Source organism: Salmo trutta, chromosome 28 (genome assembly GCF_901001165.1).
Source record: "Salmo trutta chromosome 28, fSalTru1.1, whole genome shotgun sequence".
NCBI lineage: Eukaryota > Metazoa > Chordata > Actinopteri > Salmoniformes > Salmonidae > Salmo > Salmo trutta.
Window position 1 is genome coordinate 32,662,446 of NC_042984.1, and position 25,341 is coordinate 32,687,786.

The 25,341-nt window shown below is 42.0% G+C and overlaps 1 protein-coding gene across 5 annotated transcripts in view; it reads right to left on the reverse strand.

Annotated features, from left to right (window-relative positions):
• The window catches only part of ccdc30 (coiled-coil domain containing 30), a 50,041-nt gene that overhangs the window by 18,278 nt on the left and 6,422 nt on the right, over nucleotides 1-25,341 (reverse strand). For all 5 annotated transcript variants that reach the window (XM_029719675.1, XM_029719678.1, XM_029719677.1 and 2 more), the window contains 7 exons: nucleotides 17,815-17,886; nucleotides 11,680-11,795; nucleotides 11,359-11,450; nucleotides 2,495-2,687; nucleotides 2,196-2,297; nucleotides 1,682-1,807; nucleotides 181-318 (listed from right to left, as the gene is read on the reverse strand). In XM_029719675.1, coding sequence (XP_029575535.1) covers nucleotides 181-318; nucleotides 1,682-1,807; nucleotides 2,196-2,297; nucleotides 2,495-2,687; nucleotides 11,359-11,450; nucleotides 11,680-11,795; nucleotides 17,815-17,886 — 839 coding nt within the window. The remainder of the gene's footprint in view (nucleotides 1-180; nucleotides 319-1,681; nucleotides 1,808-2,195; nucleotides 2,298-2,494; nucleotides 2,688-11,358; nucleotides 11,451-11,679; nucleotides 11,796-17,814; nucleotides 17,887-25,341) is intronic.

Here is a 25,341-nt window from a genome sequence, read left to right on the forward strand (position 1 = left end):
CCAAACTGTACTTTTATCTTGTCCTTTTCAGCATTTTACCAGGTCAGCCAGCCCAGTATATCTCGGCTTGGCCCTATAGTGTGATTCAGAGTTTCTGTTTTTGATGAACGTATAACAATGGTGTACAGACTGTATTCAGTGATGAACAATGGCAGGGGCAATTTGGTAAATTCAACTCACTTTCTCTTCCAAGATTCCCTTTTCCCCTTTAACTTGCGTTAGGCTCTTGATGAGCGTTTTCCCTTGTTGACATTCAGTTTGCAGGCCCTGCAGCTCCAATCGCAACTTCCTCAGCTCCCTCTCATCTCTCTGCAGTGTCTTGAGGTGACAGACAATGACAGTATTATCAATAAACAACTATAGTTGCTAAAGCTATACTACTACAGATAAAACTACAGCTATGAAACCAAAGGAAAAATATCTTGCTGTTGTGTATTTCCAAATGAATGAGATAGGCTGTTGTAACCTTTCCACATGCTTTAGGCTAAAACCATGCGAGATGTATTCAGGGGACAAAGTAGGCCCCTGATAGATAGCTATCCAATGGAGGAGTCTGACAAATTCAACCATTGGAGGTAACCAATGATGTGTATAAACCCTGGATGACTGACAGGGAGCGCTGTATTGAACCCACCGCACAGCCATCTTGGTTCGCCATTGTAAAAAAGAATTTGGAAGCTATAGAAATGCATTTAGGTCTACATACATTTTTGCCAAGTATATTCTACTACAGACACCTTAAAGCATACTTTTAAATTATATTGTGTGAACTAAACATTAAAAATAAAATATAAAAAAAAAAATCTGCAAAATGTCTGCAAAGAAACCACTACTAAAGGACACCAATAAGAAGAGACTTGCTTGGGCCAAGAAACACGAGCGATCAAGATGAGACTGGTGGAAATCTGTCCTTCGGTCTGAGGAGTCCAAATTTGAGATTTTTGGTTCCAACCACTGTGTCTTTGTGAAATGCAGAGTTGGTGAAAGGATGATCTCTGCATGTGTGGTTCCAACGTGAAGCATGGAAAAGGAGATGTGATGGTGTGGGGGTGCTTTGCTGGTGACACTGTTGGTGATTACTTTAGAATTCAAGGCACACTTAACCAGCATGGCCACCACAGCATTCTGCAGCGATACGCCATCCCATCTGGTTTGCGCTTAGTGGGACTATCATTTGTTTTTCAACAGGACAATGACCCAAAACACACCTCCAGGCTGTGTAGGGTCTATTTGATCAAGAAGGAGAGTGATGGAGTGCTGCATCAGATGACCTGGCCTCCACAATCAGCTGACCTCAACCCAATTGAGATGGTTTGGGATAAGTTGGACCACAGAGTAAAGGAAAAGCAGCCAACAGGTGCTCAGCATATGTGTGAACTCCTTCAACACTGTTGAAGCTTGCTGAGAGAATGCCAAGCGTGTGCAAAGCTGTCACGGTGGCTACTTTGAAGAATCTTAAATATAAAATTGTTTTTTGATTTGTTTAATACTTTTTGTTACTACATGATTCCATGTGTTATTTCATAGCTTTGACGTCTTCACTATTCTTCTACAATGTAGAAAATAGTAAAAATAAAGAAAAACCCTTGAATGAGTACGTATGTCCAAACTTTTGACGGGTACTGAACATCATTGGACTTCTCAAAACCCATTATTCTACCTAGCATGCCTTGCAGTGTACCTCTTTGTTATTTTTGAGTGCAGCCTGGGCAGCGCCAAGGTCTACCTCCAGCTGTCTTCTCCAATCCTTCTCTTCGGTCAGACGAGCCTCCAGCAGGGCCACCCTCTCCTGGCTGCTGTCCCTCAACTAGGTAGGGGAGGCAGAAAAACATATTACAGTTGATAAAAGTCCTTATTCACTGATGAAAGTTCAGTTATTTTTTATAGTCCTTCCTGTTTTGTGGTTAGGGGCAACTTGTAACTAAAGCACAGCTCCTGTTCTCAAAGTTCACAAATCACAAACCGTTAAGATGTACAATAGGTCACTGGCAATCAAATAGCTCTAGGTGATGGCCAGTCTGGGTGTCTCTGGGTGCCTGGGAAGAACTTAATTGGCCTGCTACATTGGTTTTAAATGATTACCATTCATGGGTGCCTGACACTTTTGAGAAAGTAGTTGGATGAGACAAAACAATGGCACAGGCAAGTTAGTTTACAGTGGAAATTTAAACGCTAACAGCACAACGTTTTCCTACCTGATGTAAGTACGTCTCGGTCTCTCTGCCGACGACACCTCCATCCTTCAGTACCTGGTCCTGAGCACAAATCTTCTTCAGGTCTGCCTCTAGGGTTTTAATCTGTGAGTGGACATTTAAAGGAACACTTTATTATGATTTATAACCTCATATTCATTATCTCCAGCACCATAACAGTGTCTAAATCTGTGAAGAGATGTTCTATGTTTTGTTAGCAAAAAGTTAAGAAGAAAAAGTTCAGAGAAAATTACTCTTGATTATGTAATTTCTGTCCCTCCTCGTTCAACCCCCTCTCCCACCTTGCGGTGCAGTCCCTCGAGTTCACCCTCGTGGCGCTGACACTCCTCCTTGCTGGCATTCTGGGCATCTCCCAGTAGCGCCTCCAGCTCTTCGTTCCTCTCCACCAGCTCCTCCTGCTCCCGCTGCTGCCTCTGCATGCGCCGCTGCAGCTCCCGCAGCTGGCAGCCCACGTCCTCCACAGCCTCGCGACACCTGCAGGACAGGGTGAGAGTGTCAGGGAGAGAGTGAGATCGTGTGAGAAAAGTGTGTAAAAGAGAGGGAGGGAGAGAAAGAAAGAAAAAGTGTGAGATATGCGAGTAAGTTAAGGGGAGGGAGAGAGAAAGACGGCACAAGGGAGTAAGATAAATGTGTGAGAGGGAGAGAGAGTGTGAGAAAGAGAGAATGTTATTTGGACATATTTGTATTAAAGACAGAATATACAGAGCTCCATGTACATTTGGGTAAATATATTAAATATTAATGTATATGATGACATATTAGGTACGTACCTTTATGATTTATATTTACCTGATTGAGATGTATAAATTTGTTGTTAGTGTAATTTCTTTTTTGGCCCCCCCTCTTGCCCATTCATTGTACTGTGGTAAGTGTGTTAGGATAAAGGCAGGAAGTTGGGCCTTTGGGGAGAGGAATCCGTGCTAGACGCAGGAGCGGTATAGTTTTTTGACCATACAGACATACAAACAGGTCATATTATGTATTTTCCATATCAAGTAATCTATGCTTTAAGTTGATTGGATAATCATTTTTTTGTTAGATATAAGAAGAATAAACATTTTTGTTGCACCAGATCCCTGGATCTCATTGAATGTTTGGCCATTTGGAAACCTTGAGTGTGGACTGTATGCGTACCAAACAACCCCGCTTCAGGCTTGGGCAGCGGCTATGGTAAAGAGGAAAGGAAACCACTACAATCAAGTCAAAAAACTCAGTGAAGGATTGCTATCGGAAGGAAATCTCCGGTTCGGACACACGCTGGATATTGTTCCATTAGTAATTGCATTCGGACCATAAGGACAGCTCGCTTGGAAGGACTTGAACTCCTAGAATTCGCCAGCTGTGAGTAATCACTGCGAATGAATGAGCTGCCCTGTTCAATGTGATCATTGATCATGCATATTATGGAAGCGCAAATGTGCTTATAATTGGAATGTTTGATAAACTTGGGAATGGAATTCAAAACACAGCGCTGCGAAAACAATTAGGAAGTTTAAGTTTGGGAAACACCGAGATCCTATGCACAATGTAGCCTAATCATATGTCTAATATTTGGCCTAACGTGGAAATGCAATGCATCAACGCAACGAATGCAACTTAAGGATCTAAAGATACTTCGTGTTTAAACTTCATTAAAGGGACAAAACTTATAAATGGGATGAAATGTTTAAAACGCATCTAAAATGCCGAACTTGCACATGTTCAATTCAAAATGGATCAATTTTCTGAAATGGATGACTGTTTTTAAAGCATTAAAGGAGGTCTAAAGGGGCATTACGTTTAACAATCAAACCAACAACTGTGTCATTGTAAATTGAGTGAACTAAAAGTGAATGATGGAGGATGAAATCCCAAATAAGACTCCACTGGAGATGGCAGAGGAGCATCTAAATTCACTCTATGCAGCCCAGAGAGGCAAACTTGGAGTGTGTACACACAAAATTAATGAAATAAAAGTCCTTCTTGTTGATGGAGGAAATATTGAAACTGTGAATGAGAGTTTTGAAGCATTTGATGCTGTTCTCAATGACTTTAAGAATGCTCACGAATCTGTGCTAGAGATAGTCAGTCACAGAGGAGGAACAGGAAAGCATGAACTATTATCAACCAAGAATGACAACTTATTAACATTTCCTGAAAAAGGTGGAAATATGGAAAAAAGCTGAAGTTGAGCCACAAACGCTCATTGAACCACACGACAGCATTTCCAATGTGTCAAAAACAAGTAAAACAAAGTATTCTAAGACTGCTTCCTCAGTGTCCTCTGCACGCCTAAAAGCTGAGGCAGAACAAGCAGCTCTACTAGCTCGCCAAGCATCATTACAGGACAAGCATGCATTGGAACTGGAGAAAGCTCAACTGGAACAACAGAATGTGCAACTGAATGTTAGGATGGAGAAAATGGCACTGGAAACGGACATAGCAGCATATAATGCCAAACTGAAGGTCCCGGAGAGTGTTGAGTCAACTTCTCAATCCCATGCTGTGGCAGACCATTTACTAAGCCAAGAATATGGAATGACCTCTTATTTTGAGAACCAGGAACCCGAGGTCTATGAGGAATCTGAACCATCACCTGTTGAGTTTGCTGCATTAGGTGCAGTTCCAAAGACCCCACTACAAAGAGTTTTACAACAACCGACCACAAAGCCATCAAAACCTATTCCGAAAACAGTCATAAACCACACGCTTCAGCAGCCAACAGCAAGGTCTAGCAATCAACACAGAATCAACACTGCGGGTATCAGCCACAATACCAGCCATGATAACCTCTCTACTGTCATGCAAAGGCAGAATGAAATTGCTGACCTCCTTGTACTACAGCTCAAACAGGCCACACTCCCACCTATGTTTGACGGTGATCCTCTAAACTTTAGGCCATTCATGCGTGCATTTGAGCATGGTATAGAAGATAAGACAAGCAGTCACCAGAATAGGCTCTATTACCTGGAACAGTACACCACTGGTCAGCCCAAGGATCTGGTACGTAGTTGTCTGCATATGGAAGCCAGAAGAGGCTATGTAGAGGCTAAGAGGTTGCTAAAGGAACACTTTGGCAATGAAATCAAAGTCACCACTGCTTACATGGAAAAAGCTTGGAACTGGACAAACATCAAACCAGATGATGGAAAGGGACTGGGTGGTTATGCACTCTAAGAGGTTGCTGTAATGCTATGCAAGACCTACAGAACATGGAAGAGCTTAATCTTCCCTCCAACATGAAGTTGATCATGTCAAAACTTCCCTACAAACTAAGGGAAAAATGGAGGTCTACGGCATGTGATATTTTAGAAAGAAGCCACCTGAGGGCCCAGTTCAGTGACCTTGTGACGTTCATGGAAAAACAGGCCAAAATACTGCAGGATCCGTTGTATGGAGATATTCAAGATCCCCTGTCCAACAAAACTTTTTTTTTTTAAAAACCAAAACAGATGCTGACTTTAAACAGCAGTTCAAGTCCAAGAGTAGGGGAAGCAGCTTTGCCACTGCAGTAGCTGTAGTGGCAGATTGTGACTGAAAAACCTCTAAAAGAACAAACATTAAAAGTAAAGAGACCAGGTACCTACCCTTCTGATGCTCCCAGTATCTCGTGTATTTTGTGCTGGAGAGCATTTATTGGTTGACTGTCAACAGGTGAAGGCACAGCCACACGAATCCAAGGTTGAGTTTCTGAGATCAAAAGGCCTTTGTTTTGGCTGTTTGATGAGAGGACACTTAAGCAAAGAATGTAAAAGAAGGATGACCCGTCAGAGCTGTCAAAGAAAGCACCCCACTATCCTGCACATTGAAGGAAGAGAGAGATTTAGTTCTCAAAAGGCAGATATGAGTGGTGTAGCAGTAAAGCGGGAGGAGACTGTCAGCAGTGCTCTTGTTTCACTGGAAGCTGGTGACGATACCGGGACAGATTGTGCACTTGCAATTGTGCCAGTTCAAGTAAAGGTGGCAAATGGAAGCAAACCTATGCGTTTCTCAATTCTGGTAGCTCAGCAACATTTTGTACGGAGAGACTCATGAGGCAGCTGAAAGCTAAATGCAGTGAGGCTGAAATTCTGCTACGCACAATGGGGCAGGAGAGTCCTACCAAGAGCTTTGAGATATCTGGATTAGAGATTGGCAACGTGGAAGGCAACACATTTCTTGCATTACCAAAGGTCTACACTCAAAATAAGATCCCAGTGAAAAGAGAGAACATTCCCACTCAGAAAGATCTCAAAAGGTGGCCATACCTGAAAGAGGTTCAGTTGAAGGAAATTGATGGCGACGTCAAACTCCTGATTGGCGTAAATGCTCCAAAGGCAATGGAACCCTGGCAAATCATAAATAGCCAAGGCAACGGACCGTATGCAGTGAAAACCCTCTTTGGATGGGTGATGAACGGTCCTCATAACAATTGTACCATGGCAGAAGAATCTGGATGTCCTACAGTGATTGCCAATCGTATGTCAATGGCTGACCTGGGGGTTCTTCTTGTAAATCAGTACAACCATGACTTCCCTGAGAGAGAGTATGAAGAGAAAAGTGAGATGTCAGCTGAGGAGCGTAAGTTTGTGGAGATAGTATCAAGCTCCATAACCCTCAAAGACCGTCACTACTACTTACCGTTGCCCTTTCGCAACAAACATGTAGTCCTGCCGAACAATCGTGACATGGCAAAGCAGCGGGCTCTAAATATCATCAGAAAGTTCAAGAAGGATTAAGGTTACGCTGCAGAGTACAAAGGCTTCATGGAAGAGATGATAACAAAAGGTTATGCCGAGAAGGTACCACAAGAACAGCTTCTCAGAGAGAAAGGCAAGGTATGGTACATACCACACCATGGCGTTCACCATAAGCGCAAAGGAACAATACGAGTGGTGTTTGACTGTTCATCATCCTATAAAGGCACATCTCTCAACAGTGAACTCCTTCAAGGCCCTGACCTGGCAAACACGCTTATAGGAGTATTGCTAAGATTTCGGCAAGAGCACATTGCCATGAAGGCAGACATTTAAAGGAATGTTCCATCAAGTACGTGTCCATGAAGATGACTTAGACTTCCTGCGATTCCTATGGTGGCCGGATGGTGATACTAACAAAAGATTGGAGGAGTACAGAATGAAGGTACATCTTTTCGGTGCTATATCCTCTCCAAGTTGTGCAAACTTTGCACTGCGAAAGACTGCAGAAGACAACTGTGACAGGTACTTCAAACAGTGAAGTCCAACTTCTATGTTGATGACTGCCTCAAGTCAGTGGCCACAAAAGAACAAGCCATAGCTCTCACAAAAAACCTCAGGGATGTGTGCTCTCAGGGTGGGTTCAAATTGACTAAGTGGGTCAGCAACAGCCATGCTGTGCTGGCTTCTATCCCTGATGAACACAAAGCCAAGCAGATAAAATAACTGGACCTGGACAGAGAAAAGCTGCCTGTTGAAAGAGCACTTGGAATCCGATGGAACATTGAAAGTGATGCGTTTACCTTCTGAGTCACTGAGAAGAACAGACCCCTTACAAAAAGAGGTATTCTCTCAACTGTCAGCTCTGTTTATGATCCATTAGGTTTCCTCGCCCCATTCGTATTAAAGGCAAAGCAAATTCTTGAAGTGCTCTGCAAGCTAAAGTGTGGATGGGACGAAGTCATCCCCGAAGAACACTCTATTTCATGGAAGAGATGGCTCTCAGAGCTAGACCAGCTCTCCAGATTCCAGATAGACAGGTGTATGATGCCTGAGAACTTTGGTCAAGTCAAGATCGCACAGCTGCATCACTTCGGTGACGCAAGTGAACAAGGTTATGGCACGGCAAGCTACCTTAGGTTCACAAACGGTATGGAAAAGGTCCACATCGCATTCATACTGGGGAAATCAAGGGTGACTCCACTCAAGCAGATGACGATCCCCAGACTGGAACGTGCTGCAGCAACATTGGCAGTGCGAGTGGACAGGATGTTAAGGCTGGAGCTCCAGATTGAACTTGAGGAGTCAACTTTCTGGACAGACAGCCAGTCTGTGCTAAAATACATCCACAACGATACCAAGAGATTCCATACCTTTGTGGCTAATAGGGTTGCTATGATCCGTGACCTATCGAAAGCAAAACAGTGGAGGTATTTGAACTCCAAACACAACCCAGCCGATGATGCCTCAAGAGGATTACATGTTGAAATTTTCCTGAACTCAAAGAGATGGCGCAAAGGACCAGAATTCCTGGAGAAAACAGAAACAAAATGGCCGAAAGTCCCCGAGGAGCTTGGCTCCATCCCTTCGGGTGATCCAGAGGTGAGAAAAGACGTCATCGTAAACAGTACATGTGTGGAAGAAAAGAGTCCGACCAGCAAACTGATTGAGTACTATTCAACATGGAACAGCTTGAAGAAAGCAGTTGCCTGGATGCTGAAACTGAAGAGACTTCTTCTACAGTTAAGCCAGAAAAGGAAAGTTCTCACACAAACTGATCCAGGATCAGATCAGAGTCTGATAAACTCATTTAAGGAACAAATTGACAAGTTCAAACTGCCGTTTGGAAAAGAAAGTCTGTCTGTGGATGACCTAGATGAAGCAGAAAAGGTCATCATTCGATTTGAGCAACGACAGCACTTTAAACAAGAAATTGCACTAGTTGTGAAAGGAAAACAATGTGCCAAGAGAAGCGGCTCAATCTGTAAGCTTGATCCAATTGTTGACAATGGCATTCTGAGAGTGGGAGGAAGGTTAAGCAAAGCTGCTATGCCTACGGAACTAAAGAATCCTATGATCCTGCCCAAAGACTCCTACATCTCCAGACTGATCTTACTCCACATCCATGAGCATGCTTTCTAGACTTCACCAGCGATATTGGATACCCTGTGCCAACTCCTTAGCAAGGAAGATCCTTAAGAGCTGTGTCTTCTGCAGGCGGATGCAAGCTAGAGCTGGAGAACAGAAGATGGCCGACCTTCCACAAGATCGGGTGTCACCTGATTTGCCACCTTTCACCCATGTGGGCATAGATTACTTCGGCCCCATAGAGGTGAAGCGAGGCCGCGTTCATCTGAAGCGGTATGGTGTGATCTCTACTTGCCTTGTGAGTCGAGCTGTCCATCTAGAAGTTGCTAGTTATCTGGATACTCATTCCTGCATCAATGCCCTGCGCTGGTTCATCTGTCGAAGGGGCCCAGTAACAAGTATCAGAACAGACAATGGCACCAACTTTGTTGGAACACACAGAGAGCTAGGAGAAGTTCTGAAAGAGCTGGATCACAACAAGATTCAAAATGAATTACTGAAGGAAGGAGTGACATGGTCATTCAATCCTCCCTCTGGAGCCCACCATGGGGGGGGGGGGGGTATGGGAGAGGTTGATCCGACTGGTCAAAAGGATCCTCTATTCAGTCCTTAAAGAGCAAGTATTAGATGATGAGGCTTTGCAGACAGCCTTGTGTGAAGTTGAGGCGATTATGAACGACAGACCAATCACAACTGTAACAAATGACCCTAATGATCTAGAACCCCTGACCCCGAAACATCTGCTTCATCTGAAAGCAAAGCCAGTCCTGCCACCAGGAATATTCCAGAGAAGCGACCTATACTCACGAAGGAGATGGAAGCAAGTACAATATATTACTGACCTCTTGAGATCAGAGATGGATCAGGGAGTATCTTCCACTTATGCAGGAGCGGAACAAGTGGAACAAAATTAAGAGAAACTTCAGTCCTGGTGACCTTGTGGTCATCGTCGATGACACCGCCCCAAGGAACTCTTGGCTAATGGGGCGTGTGGTGGAGGCTTTGCCAGGGGCCAAATGTCTTGTCCGGAGCATCATGGCTAAGACCAAGACCAATATCTTACAGAGACCTATCAATAAACTCTGTCTGCTCCTTGAGGTGACGGAGTGAGATATACACATACATATACACATACATATACACACACACACATACACAGTGCTCCATCTTTGAATCACGTGCACCTCTGATTCGTTGATGTCGTACTCTTACATTCTTTGATGTCGTAGTCATACATTTTTGGATGTCAAACTCTTGACATTTTTGGAAGTTGAACACCTGAACACTTCAACTCAGACTGAGATCTATGGACTATTTTCCTATATGGTACCTTGTATATAGCTATGAACTGTAATAATACTCTGGTATAGAATGTTTTGTGTATTGGCTCTACGTTTGAAAATTAAGTAATTGTTGTGCATTCAGTGCAGTCAACAATTAGGGGCCGGTATGTTAGAGCCGATTTGGACATATTTGTATTAAAGACAGAATATACAGAGCTCCATGTACATTTGTGTAAATTTACATTTACATTTTAGTCATTTAGCAGACGCTCTTATCCAGAGCGACTTACAGTAGTGAATGCATACATTTAATTTCATGCATTTTTTTTTTGTACTGGCCCCCCGTGGGAATCGAACCCACAACCCTGGCATTGCACACACCATGCTGGCGTTGCAAACACCATGCTCTACCAACTGAGCCACAGGGAACCTGTGTATTAAATATTCATATATATGATGAAATATTAGGTACGTACCTTCATGATTTATATTTACCTGATTGAGATGTATTCATTTGTTGTTAGTGCAACTTAGTTTTTGCCCCCCCCCCTCTTGCCCATTCTTTGTACTGTGATAAGTGTGTTAGGATAAAGGCAGGAAGTTGGGCCTATGGGGAGAGGAGTCCTTGCTAGACGCAGGAGCAGGAATAGTTTTTTGACCACACAGACATAAAAAACAGGTCATATGTATTTTCCATATCAAGTAATCTATGCTTTAAGTTGATTGGATAATCATTTTTTTGTTAGATATAAGAAGAATACATTTTTTTGTTGCACCATATCCCTGGATCTCATTGAATGTTTGGCCGTTTGGAAACCTTGAGTGTGGACTGTATGCGTACCAAACAATCCCGCTTCATGCTTGGGCAGCGGCTATGGTAAAGAGGAAAGGAAGCCACTACAGAGAACAAGAAAGATGTCAGATCATTGGTGAACGGCAACTGCTGACGTAAAAGGGCTTCATTAAATACATTTGATTGAACAGAGTGAATGCTACTTCTTATGACTGACATGAGGTGACTCCTGGTCAGCACAACCAGAGAAAGACCTCTGAACAAAATGATTCTACAGATGCAGGATAAACGTATTTATTGCAATGGGGCTGAGTGTGCATCCATACCTTTTATGAATCTGTTCCTGCTCCTCAGGTTTCGATGTTGTCAACAACAGCGTAGGCAGATCTTTAGGGTGCTCACTGCTATTGCCCTCCCCCTGACAAATACAAACATTGTTGTACACACATCATTCCTTCTGTATAGGAAACAGCCTCACTCTACTTCACAAGGCTCATAAAAGTACTAACCACATCCCATAGTGATGAGAGTTTGTCTGTCAGTCTGTGACATTACTGTTCGAGCTTACAAAGGATCAGCTAGGTAATATGTGGTAACCCAATATTTTAGGGCCCAAAAGTAGGCTTATATGTTTAGTCAACGCGCACCATCTGTAAGAGGGTTTTCTTCTCAGAGTCCAGGGAGCGTACTCGCTCTCTCAGAACCCGGATTTCCCCATCCAGTCTTTCGTTGTGCTCCTTCGCCTTCTGCAGCTCCAGCGTATCTAAGGAAAACAAACAGGCATTGTATAAAGGGGCTTCACATGGACCTCCACAAATAAAGTGCTACTTAATAAGTGCTATTAGAGTGCATTGGGAAAGTTCAGAACCCTTCACTTTTTACTCATTTTGATACGTTCCAGCCTTATTCTAAAACAGATTAAATTGTCCCTCCCCATCAATCTACACATATTACCCCATACTGACAAAGCAAAAACGGGTTTTTAGAAATTTTTGCAAATGTATAAAAAATGTACTGAAATATCACATTTGACATAAGTATTCAGACCCTTTACTCTGTCCTTTGTTGAAGCACCAGTCTTCTTCGGTATGACGCTACAAGCGTGGGCACACCTGTATTTGGGAAGTTTCTCCCATTCTTCTCTGCAGATTCTCTCAAGCCTGTCAGGTTGGATGGGTAGACACGCTGCACAGCTATTTTCAGTTGTCTCCAGAGATGTTCGATTGGGTTCAAGTCCAGGCTGTGGTTGGGCCAATCAAGGACATTCAGAGACTCCTGCATTGTCTTGGCTGTGTGCTTAGGGTCGTTGTCCTGTTGGAAGGTGAACCTTCACCCCAGTCGGACGTCCTGAGCACACTGGAGCAGGTTTTCATCAATGATCTCTCTGTACTTTGCTCCGTTCATCTTTCCCTCGATGCTGACTAGTCTCCCAGTCCCTGCTGATGAAAAACATCCCCACAGCATGATGCTGCCACCACCATGCTTCACTGTAGGGATGGTGCCAGGTTTCCTCCAGAAGTGACGCTTGGCATTCAGGCCAAGGAGTTCAATCTTGATTTCATCAGACCAGAGAACCTTGTCCATTGACCTCTGAACCTAGACATCTTAGGTCGATTAAAACGAAGAAGCTGAACTTTGCACGAAACACTGTATTAGTATTGTTTTGAGAAAACCAGTGCTAACGGGAGATTACATGCACCTGTGTAGTAAAATTCTCACGTTGATACTAGACCGTTGAAAATGTTGTCATCCAGCCCCCAATGACATAACGATTGGAAACTGTAAAGCTGATAGACTGTATACAAATCATGATTGGCTTGATTTATTGACATATTTCAAATATGGACAGTGCAGGGATATTTCCCCCCCCCGATCTTGATAAGGAATGACCATACAATTTTTTTATGGTATTTAATAGAATTAATGGATTACATAAATGGAAACAAAAATGTATTAGAGTAGGCTACACCAAAATATTTTTTCCATTCATAAAAGGTGTACTTTAAATTGCCACATTAGATTTGCTGTGGTAAACGAGAAAATGCTTTATTTCAGTCGTATGGAATGATTGTCAAATAGTTACATCTACCCTTGGTCTGCTCAAAATGCAGATTTAATTTATACCAATGATAATACCCTTCAGAGTGTGAAAATGTCTTCAAAGACTTTGCCAGTAATCAGCACTACAAGTTAACACAGACAGCTTTAGGGTGCAGTAAATCAGTGGCCAATAAAGGTTGCAATTGAGATCAGCTGTGTGGCTTATTTTTAGCGTGGAATGCCAAAGCGAAAACAGTTTTTTTTGAAATTTCTCAAAATGTATTAAAAATAAAATATGGATATCTTATTTACATAAGCATTCAGACCCTTTGCTATGAGACTCGAAATTGAGTTCAGGTTTCATCCTGTTTCCATTGATCATCCTTGAGATATTTCTACAACTTGATTGGAGTCCACCTGTGGTAAATTCAATTGATTGGACATGATTTGGAATGGCACACACCCGTCTATATAAGGTCCCACAGTTGACAGTCAGAGCAAAAACCAAGCAATGAGGTCAAAGGAATTGTCCGTAGAGCTCTGAGACAGGATTGTGTCGAGGCACAAGGGTACCAAAGAATTTCCGCATCATTAAAGGTCCCCAAGAACACAGTGGCCTCCATCATTCTTAAATAGAAAAAGTTTGGAAGCACAAAGACTCTTCCCAGAGCTGGCCACCCGGCCAAACTGAACAATCGAGGGAGAAGGGCCTTGGTAAGAGAGGTGACAAAGAACCCAATGGACACTCTGACAGAGCTCCAGAGTTCCTCTGTGGAGATGGGAGAACCTTCCAGAAGGACAACCATCTCTGTATCACTCCACCAATCAGGCCTTTATGGTAGAGTGGCCAGAAGGAAACTATTCCTCAGTAAAAGGCACATGACAGCCCGCTTGGAGTTGCCAAAAGGCACTCCACATACCATGTGAAACAAGATAATCTGGTCTGATGAAACCAAGATTGAACTGTTTGGCCTGAATGCCAAGTGTCACGTCTGGGGGAAACCTGGCACAATCCCCATGGTGAAGCACGGTGGTGGCAGCATCATGCTGTGGGGATGTTTTCAGCGGAAGGGACTGGGAGACTAGTCAGGATTGAGGGAAAGATGAACGGAGCAAAGTACAGAGAGATCCTTGATGAAAACCTGCTCCAGAGTGCTCAGGACCCCAGACTGGGGCGAAGGTTCACCTACCAACAGGACAACAATCCTAAGCACACAGCCAAGACCACACAGGAGTGGCTTCGGGACAAGTCTCTGAATGTCCTTGAGTGGCCCAGCCAGAGACCAGACTTGAACCCGATCGAACATCTCTGCAGAGGCCTGAAAATATCTGTGAATCGACGCTCCCCATCCAACCTGACCGAGCTTGAGAGGATCTGCAGAGAAGAATGGGAGAAACTTCCCAAATACAAGTGTGCCAAGCTTGTACCGTCATAGCCAAGAAGACTCAAAGCTGTAATCGCAGCCAATGGTGATTCAGCAAAGTACTGAGTAAGGGGACTGAATATTTATGTAAATGTGATATTTCATGTTTTTTGGGGGATATTGTGTGTGGATTAGGAAAAAATGTATTTAATCAATTTTAGAATAAGACTAATGTAACAAAATGCAGAAAAAGTAAAGGGGTCTGAATAGGTGCATGTACAGAACCAGTCAAAAATTTGGACAAGGTATTTTCATTTTTTTTTTTACTATTTTCTACATTGTAGAATAATAAAAGACATCAACACCATGAAATAACATGAAATCATGTAGTAAACAAATCAAAAAGTTTGTAAAAACAAATAAAAACTCTTAAATTAGTAGGTGTGTCCAAACTTTTGACTGGTACTGTATGTATGTACAGTTGAAGTCGGAAGTTTACATACACATTAGCCAAATACATTTAAACTCAGTTTTTCACAATTCCTGACATTTAATCCTAGCAAAAATTCCCTGTTTTAGGTCAGTTAGGATCACCACTTTATATGAAGAATGTGAAATGTCAGAATAATAGTAGAGATAATTATTTATTTCAGCTTTTATTTCTTTCATCACATTCCCAGTGGGTCAGAAGTTTACATACACTCAATTAGTATTTGGTAGCATTGCCTTTAAATTGTTTAACTTGGGTGAAACGTTTCAGGTAGCCTTCCACAATAAGTTGGTTGAATTTTGGCAAATTCCTCCTGACAGAGCTGGTGTAACTGAGTCAGGTGTGTAGGCCTCTTTGCTCGCACACGCTTTTTAAGATCTGCCCACAAATGTTTTATAGGGTTGAGGTTAGGCTTTGTGATGGCCACTCCAATACCTTGACTTTGTTGTCCTTAAGCCCTTTTGCCACAACTTTGGAAGTATTCTTGGGGTCATTGTCCATTTGGAAGACCCATGTGCGACCAAGCTTTAAATTCCTGACTGATGTGTTGATGTTGCTTCAATATATCCACATAATTTTCCTCCCTCATGATGCCATCTATTTTGTGAAGTGCACCAGTCCCTCCTGCAGCAAAGCACCCCCACAACATGATGCTGCCAACCAGTGCTTCACGGTTGGGATGGTGTTCTTCGACTTGCAAGCCTCCCCTTTTTCCTCCAAACATAACGATGGTCATTATGGCCAAACAGTTCTATTTTTGTTTCATCAGACCAGAGGATATTTCTCCAAAAAGTCCGATCTTTGTCCCCATGTGCAGTTGCAAACCGTAGTCTGGCTTTTTTATGGCGGTTTTGGAGCAGTGGCTTCTTCCTTGCTGAGCTTCTTCCTTTCAGGTTATGTCGATATAGGACTTGTTTTACTGTGGATATAGATACTTTTGTACCTGTGTCCTCCAGCATCTTCACAAGGTCCTTTTCTGTTATTCTGGGATTGATTTGCACTTTTCGCACCAAAGCATGTTCATCTCTAGGAGACAGAACGCGTCTCCTTCCTGAGCGGTATGACGGCTGCGTGGTCCCATGGTGTTTATACTTGCATACTATTGTTTGTACAGATGAACGTGGTACCTTCAGGCATTTGGAAATTGCTCCCAAGGATGAACACGACTTGTGGAGGTCTACAATTGTTTTTCTGAGGTCTTGGCTGATTTCTTTTGATTTTCCCATGATGTCAAGCAAAGAGGCACCGAGTTTGAAAGTAGGCCTTGAAATACATCCACGGGTACACCTCCAATTGACTCAAATTATGTGAATTAGCCTATCAGAAGGTTCTAAAGCCATTACATTATTTTCTGGAATTTTCCAAGCTGTTTAAAGGCACTGTCAACCTAATGTATGTAAACTTCTGACCCACTGGAATTGTGATACAGTGAATTATAAGTGAAATAATCTGTCTGTAAACAATTGTTGGAAAAATTACTTGTGTCATGCACAAAGTTGATGTCCTAACCGAATTGCCAAAACTATAGTTTGTTGACAAGAAATTTGTGGAGTGGTTGAAAGATCTCGTACAACGCTGTGTACTACTCCCTTCACAGAACAGCGCAAACTGGCTCGAACAAGAATAGAAAGAGTGGGAGTCCCCGGTGCACAACTGAGCAAGGGGACATGAACATTAGCGTGTCTAGTTTGAGAAACAGACGCCTCAAGTCCTCAACTGGCAGCTTCATTAAATAGTACCCGCAAAACACCAGTCTCAACGTCAACAGTGAAGAGGCGACTCCGGGATGCTGGCCTTCTAGGCAGAGTTCCTCTGTCCAGTGTCTGTGTTCTTTTGCCCATCTTAATCTTATCTTTTTATTGGCCAGTCTGAGATATGGCTTTTTCTTTGCAACTCTGCCTAGAAGGCCAGCATGCCGGAGTCGCCTCTTCACCGTTGACCTTGAGACTGGTGTTTGCGGGTACTATTTAATGAAGCTGCCAGTTGAGGACTTGTGAGGCTCAAACTAGACACTCTAATGTACTTGTCCTCTTGCCGAGTTGTGCACCGTGGCCTCCTACTATTCTGGTTAAGAGTCAATTTGCGCTGTTCTGTGAAGGGAGTAGTACACAGCGTTGTACGAGATCTTCAGTTTCTTGGTAAATTCTCACATGGAGTAGCCTTCATTTCTCAAAACAAGAATAGACTGACGAGTTTCAGAAGAAAGGTCCTTGTTTATGGACATTTTGAGCCTGTAATCGAACCCACAAATGCTGACGCTCCAGATACTCAACTAGTCTAAAGAAGGCAAGTTGTATTGCTTCTTTAAATCAGGACAACAGTTTTCAGCTGTGCTAACATAATTGCAAAAGGGTTTTCTAATGATCAATTGGCCTTTTAAAATGATTAACTTGGATTCGCTAACACAACGTGCCATTGGAACACAGGAGTGATGGTTGCTGATAATGGGCCTCTGTACGCCTATGTTGCTATTCCATTAAAAATCAGCCGTTTCCAGCTACAATAGTCATCTACAACATTAACAATGTATACACTGTATTTCTTATCAATTTGATGTTATTTTAAAAATGGACAAAAAGTGATTTCTTTCAAAAACAAGGACATTTCTAAGTGACACCAAACTTTTGAACGGTAGTGTGTGTATATATTATATTATATACACACACACACACACAGAACCCCTAGACATAGCAAGAGTTTTCTGTAGACTGGCTAGTTTGTTTCCTAACAGTAGTTTAAGTTAGCCTACCTTACACACTTTGTGTGCATAAGTCACCAACTGGCTTCAGTCAATAACGGAGCTTATTGAGACTCAGCGTTAATATGGATTGTGAAAAAAATTTGATGGAAGAGGAGCTATCAAGGTCAAGGCAACACAAGTATCTCACCACATTGCTTCAGCTTGTCCACCTCCTTCCTCAGGCTCTCCACCTCTTGACCAGTTCGCTCAAGCTCAGGTCCTACATTTTTTTTTACAAATGACAAAATTGTGACATGATTTTAAGAGCAGGCTACACACTTCTATTACGCCAGCATTTTTCTCACTAATATCACACTTGATTAAATTGTTTAAAAATAATTGTAAAAAATTCCCAACATTTCTCATGTTATGGTGTAAAGGGATGAACTTCCCTCCTGAACATTAGCAATCCTTTCATGGTGATGCAACACTGCGGCATATTCTCCTTTCCCGTTGTGTGTGAAAATCATAAGAAATAAATGTGTTATTATTATAATATTGTGGGAGCATTTAAAAGTGTTAAACATGTATTATAAACTGGGTGGTTTGAGCACTGAATGCTGATTGGCTGACAGCCATGGTATATCAGACTGTATACCATAGGTATGACAGAAAGTTTATTTTTACTGCACTAATTAAGTTTATAATAGCAACAAGGCATCTCGGGGGTTTGTAGTATATGGCCAATATACCACAGCTGAGGGCTGTGTCCAGGCACTAAGAACAGCCATTAGCAGTGGTATATATATATATATATATATATATATATATATATATATATATATATCTCACAACCCCCCCCCCCCCCCCCCCCGGGCCTTACTGCTTAATTATACATTATGCTACCTAAATTCCTAGTCTATGTTATAGCCCTTTTTGATATATACAGTGGGGTCCAGAATGACCGAATCCCTTGATAAAGATGAGCAAAAAGCGTGTATAAAATACAAAATGCAACAATTTCAAAGATTTGACTGAGTTACAGTTCATATAAAAGGAAATCAGTCAACTTAAATAAATTCATTAGACCCTAATCTATGGATTTCACATTACTGGGAATACAGATATGCATCTGTTGGTCACAGATACCTTAAAAAAAGGTAGGTGTGTGGATCAGAAAACCAGTCAGTATCTCGCGTGACCTCATGCAGCGCAACATCTTCTTAGCATAAGCTGATGATTGAGGCCTGTGGAATGTTGTCCCACTCCTCTTCAATGGCTGTGGGAAGTTGCTGGATATTGGCGGGAACTGGAACACGCTGTCGTACACATTGATTCAAAGCATCCCAAACCTGCTCAGTGGATGACACATCCATGGAAAAACTGGGTCATTTTCAGCTTCCAAGAATTGTGTACAGATCCTTGCGACATGGGGCTGTGCATTATCATGGTGAAACATGAGGTAATGGCAGCAGATGAATGGCACAACAACGGGCCTCAGGATCTTGTCACGATATCTCTGTGCATCGATAAAATTAAATTGTGTTCATTGTCTGTAGCTTATGCCTGCCCATACCATAACCCCACCGCCACCATGGGACACCCTGTTCACAACATTGACACCAGCAAACCGCTCACCCACACAAAGCCATACACGCTGTCTGCCATCTGCCTGGTACAGTTGAAACCGGGATTCATCCGTGAAGAGCACACTTCTCCAGCGTGCCAGAGGCCATCGAAGGTGACCATTTGCCCACTGAAATCGGTTACAACGCCGAACTGCAGTCAGATCCCATTGAGGACGACGAGCATGCAGATGAGCTTCCCTGAGACGGTTTCTGACAGTTGTGCAAACCCAGTTTCATCAGCTTCCGGGTGGCTGGTCTCAGATGATCCTGCAGGTGAAAAAGCCAGATGTGTATCCACTCCAGCCCAGGACCTTCACATGGTCTGCAGTTGTGAGGCCGGTTGGACGTACTGCCAAATTCACTAACAATGTTGGAGGCAGCTTATGATAGACAAATTAACATTCAATTCTCTGGCAACAGCTCTGTGGACATTCCTGCAGTCAGCATGCCAATTGCACAGTACCCTCAACTTGAGACATCTGTGGCATTGTGTTGTGTGACAAAACCGCACATTGTAGATTAGCCTTTTATTATTCCCCAGCACAAGGTGCACCTGTGTAATGATGCTGTTTAATCAGTTTCTTGATATGCCACACCTGTCAGGTGAATGGAGTATCTTGGCAAAGGAGAAATGCTCACAAAAAGGGAAGTAAACTCATTTGTGCACAAAATTTTAGAAAAAAAGCTTTCAGTGCATATGGAACATTTCTGTGATCTTTAACTTCAGCTCATGAAACATGGGACCAACACTTTTTACACGTTGCGTTTTATATTTTTGTTCATTATACATACAAATACTGAGATATTGTATGCTCCATAAAATCTAAAAAGTATTATTTTATACTTACACAATTGCTCAGAGAAAGCGATCTTAAGTAATTTTTTGTATAATTATTTTTATTAAGATGGGTAAAAATGATTGTATCCCCTGTTTTCAATACTCCAGCACCCTCTCCTTTGCAAGGATAACGACACTGAGCCTTTTTCTAAAATGTTTTAGGAGATTGGAGAATATGTTGTGAGTGATCTTAGACCATTCCTCCATAAAGAATCTTTCCATATCCTCGATGTCCTTCGTCTGCTCTTATGGACTGCCTTCTTCAATTCAAACCACAGGTTTTCAATGGGGTTCAAGTCCCGAGACAGATGGCCATTTCAAAATGTTGATTTTGTGGTCAATTAAGATTTTTTTGGAGGGGGATTTTGTGGTATGCTTAGGGTTATTGTCTTGCTGGAAGATCCACTTGCAGCCAAGTTTCAGCCTTCTGACAGAGGCAGCCAGGTTTGGTTAAAATGTCCTGGTACTTGGTAAAGTTCACCTTAACAAGGGCCCCAGGACCAGTGGAAGCAAAATAGCCCCATAACATCGGACTGTAAATAAACCCTATATTACTCATATGTACTGGCCAATGAGACTATCAAGCCACTGTCCGCCATATTGGTACTCCTCCTCAGAAGGAGCAGTCCTCCATAGCAATGAATGGAATTGTACAGTATTTCAATTAAACGATTCAAGGACAAAATGTTATGTACTTAGAGATTGAATGGGATCTTAAGCACTTACAAATTCGTAACATATTGTACGAATTGTAAATAAGGTATCTGTTTTTTAATTGTTTTTAAACCTGTTTTCACTTTGTTTTATGGGGTATTGTGTATAGATTAATGAGAAAAACATTAATTTAATCAATTTTAGAATAAGGCTGTAACTTAACAAAATGTTGAAAAAGTCAAGGGGTCTGAATACTTTCCAAATGCACTGTTAATGCATTTCTATAGCTTCCATACACTTTTTTTTTCTGCCAATGGTGAGTACAAAAATGGCTGCACAGTGGCTTAAAAACATCGCCCCGTCAGTCATCTAGGGTATAGATACAGTACCAGTCAAAAGTTTGGACACGGCTACTCATTTAAGGGTTTTCCTTTATTTTTATTATTTTGTACAGTGTAGAATAATAGTGAAGACATCAAAACTATGAAATAACACATATGGAATCATGTAGTAAACAAAACAGTGTTAAACAAATCAAAATATATTTTATATTTGAGATTCTTCAAAGTAGCCACCCTTTGCCTTGACGACAGCTTTGCACACTCCTGGCACTCTCTCAACCAGCTTCATGAGGAATGCTTTTCAAACAGTCTTGAAGGAGTTCACACATATGCTGAGTACTTGTTGGCTGCCTTTCCTTTACTCTGCAGTCCAACTCATGCCAAACCATCTCAGGTCGAGTGATTGTGGAGGCCAGGTCATCTGATGCAGCACTCCCTCACTCTCCTTCTTGGTCAAATAGCCCTTACTCAGCCTGGAGGTGTGTTGGGTCATTGTCCTGTTGAAAAACAAATGATAGTCCCACTAAGCACAAGCCAGATGGGATGGCGTATCGCTGCAAAATGCTGTGGTAGCCATGCTGGTTAAGTGCGCCTTGAATTCTAAATAAATCACCAACAATGTTACCAGCAAAGCACCCCAACACCATCACACCTCCATGCTTCACGGTGGGAACCATACATGCAGAGATCATCCATTCACCTACCCTGCGTCTCACAACGACACGGCAGTTGGAACCAAAAATCTCAAATTTGGACTCATCAGACCAAAGGACAGATTTCCACCGGTCTAATTTCCAATGCTCATGTTTCTTGGCCCAAGCAAGTCTCTTCTTATTGGTGTCCTTTAGTAGTGGTTTCTTTGCAGCAATTCGACCATGAAGGGCTGATTGACACAGTCTCCTCTGAACAGTTGGTGTTGAGATGTGTCTGTTACTTGAACTTTGTGAAGCATTTATTTGGGCTGCAATCTGAGGTGCAGTTAACTCTAATCCTCACCCTCGGCAGCAGAGGTAACTCTGGGTCTTCCTTTCCTGGTTTCATGAGGTGGTCCTCATGAGAGCCAGTTTCATCATAGCACTTGACGGTTTTTGTGACTTGAATCTCAAATCTAAAATATATTTTGATTTGTTTAACACTTTTTTGGTTACTACATGATTCCATATTTGTTATTTCATTGTTTTGATGTATTCAATATTATTCTACAATGAGTAGGTGTCCAAACTTTTGACTGGTACTGTACATCATTGACTAACACACGCAGGTCTTTTATAATGGCCATGCATCAGTTTCCATTTGAGCAAATAAACACTAGGTGGGCCGTGTCTTATATCCCTCAGATGTGTACATTTTGATAAAACAGTCAATTTATCAGTTGGATCACATACATCTACACAAACTAAACATGTTACCAAAATTTGTTTTCTCTGAAAATCCCCAGATTAGGAGACGGGATCAGGTCAGCCCAGTATTGTCCAATGAGGTTGCAGAGTGGGCCCAAGCACACCACAGTTATTTTTACTCTCTTCGTGCACATGCTGCAGGGCTCGAGAAAAATTATGTGATACACATTATATGACGTTGTACACATTTTTCAGGGATCATTTTGGCTCGTGAGTGCTAGTTTCAAAACTGCTGGCTGAATTTAGACAACATCTCTGTAATATCACTAATTTAACCTCTTGAGATGAGAAAACATGTTTGTTATGAAGTTGAAGACGTGCTCTCTAAACAATGTTAAAATTAGGTGAAATAATTATTTGACAAAAATACACTATCCAAAAGGCACTATTTGTGGAATGGTATTATAAAACATTACAAGTAGGTTATACATGCACACATTTAGCACTGCATCAAACATAAGCCTGCCTGTTATAATCAATATTTGTACATTTTATAGGCCTCGCCTCCTTTCCGGAGTTTCCTGCTGCATTCTCCTGTTTATCCTCAGTCATTTGCTGGCTTACCCATCTGTCCACTATGGGGGTTCTGCCTTTTTCAGGTACCACAAATGTGCAGCCAGGGTGGAAACTCAACCACTTTCTCCTACTCTGTACTCTGGCTTCCACCACCACTCACGCCAAACAACTTACACCATCCACCCTTCCAACAATCATCTGATGACAAGAAGCCAAAATTCTGACGTATTGATGTGTTTGACTAATGGTATCTCTTCCGGTTATTGTTGGGCCATAACACAGATTGATAAGATCAAATGCTAATTTTATTTGTGTGACTGCAGGATTACACCCTGAACTGCCAAGCAAATAGTGTACTAAGACAGTGTGTAGGGGAATATCATTTATATTAATCCTCAGAATTGAGAAGATGTTCATGTTATTGCTTGGTACTAAAGGTAATTATGGAAACACTTGAGTAAGTGAAGAACACAAAATATATTGAAAGCAAGTGATTCCACACAGCTGTGGTTCCTGAGTTAATTGCTTAATTAACATCACATCATGCTTAGGATCATGTATAAAAATGCTGGGCAGGCCATTATTTTGGCTACCATGGCTCCCATAGGATGAAAATGCCCCCTTCTCCACAGGGCACGAGTGGTCACTGAATGGTTTGATGCAATGGCCGTCTCAGTCACCAGAACTCAACCCAATTGAACACTTATGGAAGATTCTGCAGCAGCACCTGAGACAGCACTTTCTACCACCATCAACAAAACACCAAATGATGGAATTTCTCATGGAAGAATGGTGTCACATCCTTCCAACAGAGTTCCAGACACTTGTAGAATCTATGCCAAGGTGCATTGAAGCTGTTCTGGCTCGTGGTGGCCCAACACCCTATTAAAACCTGTAATGGCTAGGGATTCTGCTAGCGGAACGTTTCCACAACATCCGGTGAAATTTCAGAGCGTGAAACTCAAAAAAATAATTGAAATATTTAACTTTCATACATTCACAAGTGCAACACACCAAATTAAAGCTCAACTTCTTGTTAATCTAGCCACCGTGTCAGATTTCAAAAAGGCTTTATGGTGAAAGCAAACCATGCGATTATCTGAGGACAGTACCCCAAACAAACACATGACAATCATACTGTATTTCAACCCACCAGGTGCGACACAAAACTCAGAAATAACGATATAATTCATGCCTTACCTTTGAAGAGCTTCTTCTGTTGGTACTCCAATATGTCCCATAAACATCACAAATGGTCCTTTTGTTCGATTAATTCCGTCATTATATCTCCAAAATGTCAATTTATTTGGCGCGTTTGATTCAGAAAAACACCGGTTCCAACTCGCCCAACATGACTACAAAATATGTAATAAGTTACCTGTAAACTTTGTCCAAACATTTCAAAACAACTTTCCTAATCAAACTTTAGATATTTTAAAATGTAAATAATCGATAAAATTTAAGATGGGATAAACTGTGATCAATAGCGGATAAAATGAAAGTGGAGAGAGCTTCAGGTCGCGCGCCCCAAACAAAACAGTCCACTTGGCTATACACCCAGAAAGGAAATGGCTACTTCTTCATTTCTCAAAGGAAAAACAACAACCAATTTCTAAAAACTGTTGACATCTAGTGGAAGCCATATGAACTGCAACCAGATGCCTCAGAATTCTAGATTCACATAGAAAACCAATTGAAAACACAGCCACCTCAACAACAAAAGAATTCCTGAAAGTTGGATGGTTTGTCCTCAGGGTTTCGCCTGCCAAATAAGTTCTGTTATACTCACAGACATAATTTTAGAGTGTTTTCAGAGTGTTTTCTATCCAAATCTACCAAGTATATGCATATCCTAGCTTCTGGGCCTGAGTAGCAGGCAGTTTACTTTGGGCATGCTTTTCATCCGGATGTGAAAATACCGCCCCCTAGCCCGAAGAGGTTTTAACTTCTTATGGATGGGTGGCAGTATTGAGTAGCTTGGATGAAGAAGGTGCCCAGAGTAAACTGCCTGCTACTCAGTCCCAGAAGCTAAGATATGCATATTATTAGTAGATTTGGATAGAAAACACTCTGAAGTTTCTAAAACTGTTTGAATGATGTCTGTGAGTATAACATAACTCATGGCAGGCAAAAACCTGAGAAAAAATCCAACCAGGAAGTGTGGAAATCTTTGGTTTGTAGTTTTTCAAGTGATTGCCTATCCAGTATACAGTGTCTGTGGGGTCATTTTGCACTTCTCAAGGCTTCCGCTAGATGTCAATAGTCTTTAGAACGTTGTTTCATGCTTCTACTGTGAATGGGGAGAGATTAAGAGCCATTGGAATCAGATGACTGAGAAAATGACATGAGTTTAGTGGC